At 45.3% G+C, this 10,275-nt stretch overlaps 1 protein-coding gene across 2 annotated transcripts in view; it reads right to left on the reverse strand.

Annotated features, from left to right (window-relative positions):
* The window catches only part of robo3 (roundabout, axon guidance receptor, homolog 3 (Drosophila)), a 117,196-nt gene extending 115,326 nt beyond the window's left edge, over positions 1 to 1,870 (reverse strand). For both annotated transcript variants that reach the window (XM_042091193.1, XM_042091192.1), the window contains exon 1: positions 1,189 to 1,870. In XM_042091193.1, coding sequence (XP_041947127.1) covers positions 1,189 to 1,342 — 154 coding nt within the window. In that variant the 5' untranslated portion in view covers positions 1,343 to 1,870. The remainder of the gene's footprint in view (positions 1 to 1,188) is intronic.
* Positions 1,871 to 10,275: the final 8,405 nt, after the last annotated feature.

Consider the following 10,275-nt stretch of genomic DNA (forward strand, 5'->3'; position numbering starts at 1 on the left):
ATCCATCACTTTGCATGGACTATCAGCTACTGTAATGTATCAATTTGTGCTAGTCTGTACCTTAAACAAAGAAAGGTATCAAGATTTTTGGACTATAGAAACTCTCTTTAACCATAGAGAAGGGTCGTTTGAAGAGGATTGTTTTCTTAACAGAGCAGAGACTTGGAGATGCCCAGAGCATTTGGTACTGATTATTCCAATGGCACACCATACATGAGGAGCCATTTAAAAGCAGATCAAGGTAAACTTCCAATTAGCTGTGTCCCCACAGTTCTCGCTGCCTGCTGCGTCATTACCTTACGAGTGAGGAGAAGGACCCAGCAGGGGACTGCCATTACACACACCAGCACACTGACAAAGCAGGTCAGGCACACACATTAACACACACACACACACACACACACACACACACACACACACACACAAACAGGAACATGCACACACACAAACACAAACACACACATTAACACACACAAGAGCACATACACACACACACTCACGGACACACACACACACACACACACACACACACACACACACACATTCACACACACACAAACATAGCATGTGCGCAAACACACACAGACTATCAGGCAAGCTTTCTGTCACAGTAAAGTATAAATGCATCATGTTGAAAAGGACACACAGTAGAATCTCTAACTCTCCCATCTCTCTCACTTTAAACGATTTCATTTCCACATCATTATTCACCTTTGGTTAAATCTTGATGAAACTTTAATAAAGGGACTGTGAGTATGTCCCCTGGAACCTCAGCACACCCCTGTGAGCCAAACTCAATTTAAGTTTCAGACTCAAGAGTGGCTTTCTATTACAATTTTATAATCTTGGTTGCACACTTTTCATGAATTCATTTTCTGCCGAGATGAATTGGTCGACTAATTCTCAGGGAAGCTTTTTCTCAAAAATTCAAGCGAAGACAGACACAAATGATTTAACAATGAAAGCTATAAATTAGTTTTTATCTATCGCAATAAAGGTGGACAGAGCCAATACCAGAATCACCATGACAACTACATACATTTGTGATGGAAGTTTCCAGACTTTGTCAGCACACACAATTAGTATGCACATTGAAGGAAAAAATGGATAGATTAGGAACCAAAAGGGACAGAAGAGTTACTCTACCATCAAAAAAACACTGTGTCTTGTCCATCTGGGGGTACTTACCATTGAGGTTGGTGAAATTGCTCCAGTCCAGGACAGATGAGTTGAAGGCAGAGGAGGAAAGGTTGAAGAGGAGGTCAGTGTTGTTGGACGCGTCCCTGATGGTGTCCGTGAACAGGTTCATCTGGAGCAGCGTTTTGATTAGGTAGCGCAGCATCTTCGCTCCCAACTGCTAGGCAGCACTGCCACCCTCTCTGCTCTCAAAAGTCTCTCTCTCTCTCTCTTTTTTTGTTTTCTCTCTCACTCTCACTGTCTTTCCTCTACGACTTCCACTCTCCCTGTCTCACTACCTCTGTTATCTTCTTTAAAAAATAAAGCAAAACAATTTGTCAGTAACTTCAAAGTAAAACTAAGACGAAAACACACATGTTCTTCTGCTGTTTGCGTCCTTAAAAACAGGAAATAATCATCTTTAACGTAAAATAGTGGAGGGGAAAAAATGCCATCTAAAAGGCAAACTGCAGGTTGAACTTTTCTCATTAGCTGTCAGACTCCAGCAGCTGCTGTCACAGAGGGTGGCATCTCTCCTGTATTGTTCTCCTCTTCTCCTTCTTCTTCTTCTTTCTCTTGTTCTCTCGTGTCAGACTCGTCCTCCTCCTGTCCTTCCTTTGTTCTGGACTCACATAACTTCACATGCTGTCCATGCAGATAACGCGTGTGCGCTGGGGGGGACGAGACAAAAGCCCACACTGTGCCACTGTGAAAGAATCCGGCTATCTGATGACCCCCTCTCCAAACGCTGCGCTTTTTCCCCGCCCCTCCTTCTTCCCTCTATCACAGCCTCTCACTCTCCCTCCCTCTCTCTCTCTCTCTCTCTCTATCCCTCCCGCCCTCATTCACTCTCTCCCTCCTACCTATCTCCCTATCCTCCAGCTTCCTGGAACCGTGTGATGGAGTCCCCAGGGAACGGTGTAAAGGGGGAGAGCAGGTGCTGTCGGCAATAAATGTTTAATTATTGGATTAATAACCGTCCCTTGGGCCATGCGCAGAGAGCTAGAATATACTGTCACTGTCTTAGTCCAGCAGGGCACCCTACACACACACACACACACAGGCACACACACACACACACACACACACACACACACACACACACAAACACACACACACACACACATGTGTGGATGCATGCAGAGTAATAGATGCACACACATGTGCTAAGATAAACAAACATGAGGCTGTATAAACCCAGGTCAGCTACTGTCTACACTGATGGTGTGTTCATCAGGGTCTCATTGTTATTGGGGTGTTACAAAAAGAAAACAAAAACAAGTCAGGCTTAATCCTCTTACTTACCATTCACTACTCCAATCAGAGTGCAACCAAATAATTACTTAATCATGTAACCTAATCTTCAAATAAATTGATGTTAAAATATTTTACAAGAGTCTGTACTGTATGTCTTCATATACTTCATGCACAGTAAAGTTAGTTGTTCTTTAACAAGAGGCATTGTTTGTTTATTTATGTAATGTAAGCTGTCATTAGGTAAACAGATGTGTTAGTATTCTTCTGATAAATAAATTTAAATATATCACTCAATTGACAGACAAAACACAAAACAAATAAAAAAGAGCACCTTATACAGAATTTTTGAAATTCAATGTTTAACTAAATGTATTCTGTATACCATGCAATCCCCTGAACCTGCTGGTATTTGTATTAACACAGCATAATGTGTAGTGTAGTGGACTGCAGTGTGATCTGTGGGGGTTGTGTGCAGAGAGGAATTTTTTAACACATTACACCCCACCACAGAAGGGGCCAGGAATTTATCACCAAGCATGTATGCATGTCTCTGCATGGGTGCGGGTGGATGTATGTATATGTATGCATGTCCGTGTCCGAGTGCGTGTACGTGTGTGTGCGTGTACGTGTGTGTGTGTGTGTGTGTTTGAGGGGTCCATGGGGGGTCCCAGGTGCCATCACTCCACCCCAATCTGACAGGCCCAGTGAGACTCCCATTAGTGCACCCCTCTACGTGGGACGTCCCGTAACGGAGGCACACAATAGCAGCCCAGCCCCGTTACAAAGTTGCCGTGACGACCCCGTCTTCCAAACTTACGGGGGGAAGTTCGCTTTGCCTGTCTTCATTTGGGGATGCTACTCCATTCATGGCTCAGCTGTGCCCAGGGACATACCACTGCGCCATAATGACTGGCAAATGTATGGGGAATGTATGGCCTCTAGAAATCAATGGCGACTAAGGCACATCAAAGCCTCCTCTACCCGAATGGTACATCCTATTATCTCATTTTCTCCTAGTTGATTTGTAATAAGCGGAGTTTATTCAAACAGGAATCTCCAAAATCTCCTCTGGGTTACAGGCTCTAAGGTTTTGTCTGAAAGAAGAAAAAACAAGAACATACCTTGAAGGTTGTTTAGATAAGGTTGTCCTTGGCCCCAGCCATCAAAACAATAGTGAATCCCAGTAGACAGCAGGACTTTGACAGAAACTAATACAGAAGCGCATGTGTGCTCTCTGGGCATGGTCAGCTGTTGGCGGAGGCAACGTGCCAGAAACAAACAATGAAAGCCACGGTAAAAAAAAAAGACTGAACAACTCATTTAGATCCCCATTGAGAATAGCAGTTTCCTACTGAGCAAGACAAAGTAGCAGAGTAGAGGAAGCTAGAGCAAAAGCATGACAAAAAGAATGGCCACAGTGAGGATTGTTACACTGCAGTTATGGCTTAAAGTATGATGGACAGGAAATGAGTGAACAGACTGTGATGATAGACTAGTCTTGTGAAAGCTACCAAGAGATGCATTGTAGTCCACTGATAGTAGTCTGTGCATTTGTCTGAGTGGTTCCCATCTGATTGTGTAATTTGTACACTCCCTCAACATCCGTTTCTTTCACTCTCTCTCTCTTTCTCTGGTACCTGTAAAAGCTACATTATTGTCTGTAGCACAAAAGCGGGATCAATAGCAGACTTGGATGCTGGAGTTGTGTCATTTCCCTCACCTGACGAGGAACAGTGCTGTAATCGAACTCCAATTACGACCCCCTCTATGTGCTCTCCGCTGTCGCACTGAGCAATCAGGCTAATGAAATTAAACAGTGCACTCATCGAGTGACGGCGCATTGACCAGGCAGTGTCGGTCAGACAGTAATGGCACCTGGGAGAAGGGTTCATTTGCTTTGTTTTTTTTCCCATGGACAGTCTCCTTTGATCTGTAATGATTCCAACAAAAGAGCAGCAGTATTGGTTTGCCAAGACTGGAAGTATTGAGTTACTCTTTCCGGCGTTGTACCGCACTTTCCATCCACTCTGCAAGGCACTGTGAGGGCATCTGTTATGGTTCCCAGTGTAATTGGAGTCCTCTCTATATTTCACATTTTCAATGTTTTCATACTGTAATCGCCTTCCTATGAGCAGATTTACACAAGCAATTGCCCGCAGAATGAGTAACCGGCTATCGGCATGATTTATGGCAACTCTGATAAACAAGGGTGTTGCCAAGTCGATAAACAAAACAACAAGCCAAAACAAATAGGCTATAAAACCCAGTCTTGTCTTACAGAAATTGTGACAGTTAGAGAAACGAGACAGCTGTGTGGTCACAGCATGTCAATCTGGGCATTCCCCCCACTCCCATACACACACTATGCCATCACCACCAGATTTTAGGTAGGGAGGAGGCCGGCAGGTGTGTGTGTGTGTGTGTGTGTGTGTGTGTGTGTGTGTGTGTTGGGCAGAAGGGCAGACATCCACTTCTGTAGACAGCCAGCCGGTGGCAGGGGGCTCATAGGATGCAGGTGCAACTCTCCTCGGGATCTGAGGATCCACGCTGCTCCACAGCTGGATGTAGGAGGCGTGGGGGGGGGGGGGGGGGGGGTTGGAGTGGCCGTGGGGTGGTAGGGGGGTGACAGGCAGAGCCGCTCGGATGGAAAGTGCCTGTAATTAGAACTCTTCTTGGCACCGGCGTGAAAGCTGGGGTCTGACCTCTCTGAGCTGGCAAGCATTTGCTCTCCCGCGTCATCTGGGGGCTGCGGCGGGTTGAGCGGCGCTGCCCATATGCCCGCTGGCATAATTGGTGCCGCTTTCGCTCTCGTGGGCACACGCTTTCAGAAGGAAATGCAGCAATGACTCAGAAGTGACATGCCCTCAGTCTCTCAAGACAGACCCTCGTGTCTGATTCCTCAAAAATGGACAGTGCAATCACCTCTGTAGCAGACGCCACAGCATACGCCAAAACTTCCTAATTATGCCCAAGCATAGACACGCTCTAATCATACCACCATCCAAGTACCCGCCCAGCAAACAATGCGGACGGGTGAGGGGTGTGGGTGTCAATATGCTGCGTGTCAGATGCAGCGTCCTCCCAAGACTCCCCACGTTTATCCTTGAGGGTTGCAAGTTAAACAACCCCGACACCACCCACCTCAGAGTCTGATTCCCTAAACCCAAAGCAAACTCAGACTAATCACTAAACAAAGGGCCATTTAACCGTCACTGCGTGGATATTAACTTGAGAAAACCCCACCCTCTCATTCATTTGTTCCCCCTGCAGGTATTTGCATTTTCATGAATTTTTTTGGTCACAAACCAGGCCCTATTATTTTATTAACTAGGGGGAAAAAGCTAATTTCCGAGGAAAATGCAAAGTACTTATTTAAATATGCATTAGCGGACCACACCCCACCTCCTCTTTAGCCAAAGGGCTAATTTAGAAAAACCTACAGAGCATGGCACTATACCACACTTGGGTTGGTGGCCTAAATGCTTTCCTGCCTTTCATAAGCTCTGGTCATGGGCAGCCTCCTATTTTCCAGATATTGTCGCTTTGATATGTTCCGCTTTGAGATGTTGCAGTCAGATGGTGCCCATAAAAGTGTCTAGCAATCAAAGAGCTGTGTGACTGAACTCCTGTCCCATCAAGACTATAAAGGGACGTGGTATTATGGACCGGAGTGAAGGGGTTACGCTCCCTATTGATTGAGAAGATGAATTATTGGTCAGCTATATGCCATGTGGATGCGAGTGTGGCTTTCTTTGTGAGAGACATCAGACTGCTGTATGACAGTCTGCTGGCCCTGAAAACACTCAACCCCCCACAAGAACATGATAGAGAAAGAAAAGCTCAAAGCCAAATTTCATCCACTCTCCACAGACTCCTCACATAAATAGCTGAGTTTGTGGAACTGGCCATTCATTCAGATTTTATGCTGGCTACACAACTTTCTCAAGATTGGTGTATCATTACAAAAAGAAGAAAATCTTAACAGACAGACTTCAGATTCAAGAGGTTCTATCCAGACAACTACCTAAAGAAAAAGATGATGAGAGGAAACTTTGCACATTTTCTACAAAAAGCTTCCATAACTTTAAGCTTCCGCCAGGTATAGACATGAAAAATGTTTGGCAAACAGGGATAAGGCCGCCAATGTGTCCCAATATACAGAATTTATGAAAGAGACAGAGGCAAAGAAGTGGTAGTTAGCTTGGTTACACTTGACTCATCATTTACAAAGAGTTGCTATAGTTACCATTCAAACGAGCATCGATACAAAAAGGAAATACACTTTTTTACCAGATCTACTTCATAGGTGTCCCAATTAATAGCCCCCTTGCCAGCCAATCAGAAAATAGTATATCATTTATCCAGTGGGGATAAATGACTAAAAATCTGATGAGGCAGAATAAATATTCTTTCCTGAGCAAATGGACTGTAATAAGCCCTCCCCCCAGCCCAAACATTTTACTATGAGAATAGCTCTGTTCAGTGCCTCCTCCAGTTTTAAAATGAGTTCTTCCCTGCCAATGCCACCATGGGTTAGTCCTGTGTGGTTTGGACCACGGCTTCCAGAAAGCATCTCCAGACAATGACACCGACTAAATAACTGAATCTGAACTCAATTGAAATTGAAATCGAAAGTGGGGCCACGGTGCCAAGAGCCATCACGTGACCCGCAGTCACGGTTGGAGGAGCCAAAACGCCACCCACCCACCGAATCCGCTAAGAAAAACAGCCTGGAATGGGGCACCACGCTTCATCAGCCACAGACCAACGCAGCCAGCTGGGCTCACCGCGCTCTCTCTCTACCCCTCCTCCCAGCACTGGGCGGGGTTGGGGCAATGGGGGGGGGGTGGCGGGGCAACAGGTAGCATCCCCAGGTGCAGGAGCCGTGCTGTCGGTCAGGAACCAATCGCGCCCGAGGCAAGCAAAGCTGCGCTTAATTAGGCGAGAGGGAGTGCCCGTCGGCTTGTAATGGGCCGTTATGTGGCACCGGTGCACGCATGGATTGGGGTGAAGAGTGGGGAGGAAGGGAGGGGGGTTTATCATTGTATGTGTGTGTGTGTGTGTGTAAGACAGTATCTATGTGAGTGTGAGGACAGAGGTATCAGTGTGTGTGTGTGTGTGTGTGAAAGGGGGCATCAGTGTGTGTATGAGTGAGTATGTAAGGGGTATCAGTGTGTGTGCGGGGAGAAGGGGGGGTGCCTCATTTCTGATCTGCATTATGGATTTCCCCATCTGGCAATGTGCCGGTTGATGTAGCGACGGTCAGCTTAAACAAAGCCGGCGCGAGGAGAGGGGGCGTGTCGCCGATCACACGCTGAATTATGGTAGCCGCCACTCGGCTATTGTTCGTGTGATGGGCTGCGCATTCACAGCTGGGACGGTCCAAATTGTTCTTTTATACTCTTTTATTCACCCCTTATTGAAGCCAGAGGGGCCAGGGAATGATTAACAGACTCCAAAATGAGCTGTGCCCATTGTTAGCTTTTCCGTCTCAATTTAGCGTTGCTCATTTTTTATTTTCTCTGTCTCCCCCCTCCACGACCACCAACCTACCCCTTACGCACCCCAATGTAAATGCTTGCAGTGTGCTTGGTTAACTGCGTCGGCGGTGGTCAGGCGCTGGAAAATTGGAAAGTTTCTGTACAGATGAGGATAAGGCCCTGAAGTCATTTTCCACTCTGCTGTGTGTACTCTTGAACATATGTTTTTTTCCATGCTAGGCTAAACATTTACCAGGTATTTTGGAAGAATGGACAAACACAACAAATAATAATTACAATTACAAAATAAAACATGAAATTAACAACTACCTAAGGTACATGAAAGTGAATAGTTTGATAGAAATATGATGAAAGATATTCATAAAAGTTTTAGGGAAAAAGTTATATGCATTGAACCAGTTTTTTATGGAGTGTATAATACACTGGAATACACAGTTCCCACTCTACAACTTTAACTCTGCTTCTCCAACTTATTCAGTAAATGCTGCATATGTATAGACAGGACTGAACAATAAGGATCAAGACTAGGAAATATAAAAAAAACTAGGCTTAGCCCTAATGAGTCTGAGTAGAGTATGGGTGTTAAGATGCAGCCTCCTCATATAAAGTCCGTCTTTGCTTCCTTCCTTCCCTCTGGCCTCCCTCTGCTTTGTGTTTCCTGCTGCCCCTCTGATGTCCGCTTCACAGCCTATCGAGGGTCCTCGGGGGACAGAGAGGGAGAGGCTGTGGACTGGCCCAACAAAGAGCCTCCAAATTGGGCCAGCACCCCCCACCACCCTTTAACATACCCCATCTTGATAAAGTTAGGTGGCAATTAGGGCCGAGGCAAGTGGCTCCTTTATTAGTTAGATAAATGAAGGGGCTCTGGTGGGCTAGGCAGGCTCCATCCCCTGCTGGCGTCCCTCCTTGTGTTTTTTGGCTGGGAGTTGAGCACAGTGCCAGGCTCCTGGGTAGGCTTCTCTTCAGATCTCTCACACTGAAGTCATTAGAGCCAGGTGCCGGTGTCAGCACCATGTCCAGTCCAAATGATAGTCCTCTGACAGGAAATGACTGTCATAATGGCATGTTTTTTTGCCTTTTTGGTGTCATCTCTCTCACTGCAGAGATCTAAAGGCTCTAAAAGCTTTTATTATTTTGTTTTATTGGGGCCCGAGGTAGGTAGGTGTGTGCTTGTGTGCCTATGTGTCTCTGTGTCTGATTGGACTGTTAGAGGACACTACAAACTGACATTACTGAAGCGCCATACAAAAGACTCGTACGGTTCCACCCAGACAGCCAGGCAAAAAAAATGACATTGACAAACTCTGTACACATGCTATAAAAGGCCAGCCAGACAAAGTAAAAAAAAAAGCCAAATCGACAAAGCCAAAAAGGAGGTCTTACAATCTTCTGAAACTCTCCAACTTCTGTCTGAAACTGAGGAAACAAGAAAGATAAGGAGGATGGGGAACTCTCCAACACTCTTACACAATGCACATAGCAGTGACATGCTGAACATGCATAAGAGAATGGCATGGGTGTAGCGGAGTCCCCAGACTCAGGGCTCCCTGAGGACCGCAGAGACATGCAGACACAATGCTAACTCACTAATGCATTCAGTCACAAAGGAGCAGAGTGTCATAATTAGAGAGGTCTTTTCATTCAGATAATCATGACACTCTTGTTACAATTTGATGCACAATCAACTCTGAAAGCGTGGGGTGACATGCCTACAAAGTCATACCAGCACTGTTAAAGCCATACCAACGCTTTATGGGTTTGCATACTGTAAGCAGTAGTTTTAGCACATGGCTGGCAAAATTATTACAAGTAAAATTCACATTGTTTCATGATTTGCACAGGGTTCTTGTAATGCATCATATAAGAGTGAAGAAAATATTGAGTTTTTTGTCTTTGAAAGACATTGTGCCTTTCAAAAAGTTTCTTTATCAATGTTAACCCCTCACAAACAGTATGATCACAATCAGACCCCTGAAAATGAAACCTTGGTTTATACTGGTCATCATATGCCATGGCCATGATATTGACTTCAGTAGTGTGTGCTTGTGGTGCATCTTTAAAAAGTCAAGATGATGTAATAGTCAATGGTAAAACTTCAAGACCACAAACAGATCCCTGAAAGTATAACTATACAATATGCTGGCTATATTGGCTTATACAGGCATGAAACATGATATGTTCATGAAGTGCCAGAGCAGTACCCGTCCGTCCTGGTGTTGACTGATTAGGGTTCATAGGAAGCGGCAGGCCCTTAATTTGTGAGCCGGACCCAGGGGAGGCATTACTGCGGGAATCTCAATGCTCTTTATTAACACATTTTAATATGGGGGTGAACAACGTG

The sequence above is a fragment of the Alosa sapidissima genome, chromosome 5 (genome assembly GCF_018492685.1).
Source record: "Alosa sapidissima isolate fAloSap1 chromosome 5, fAloSap1.pri, whole genome shotgun sequence".
In the NCBI taxonomy this organism is placed as follows: Eukaryota; Metazoa; Chordata; class Actinopteri; order Clupeiformes; family Clupeidae; genus Alosa; species Alosa sapidissima.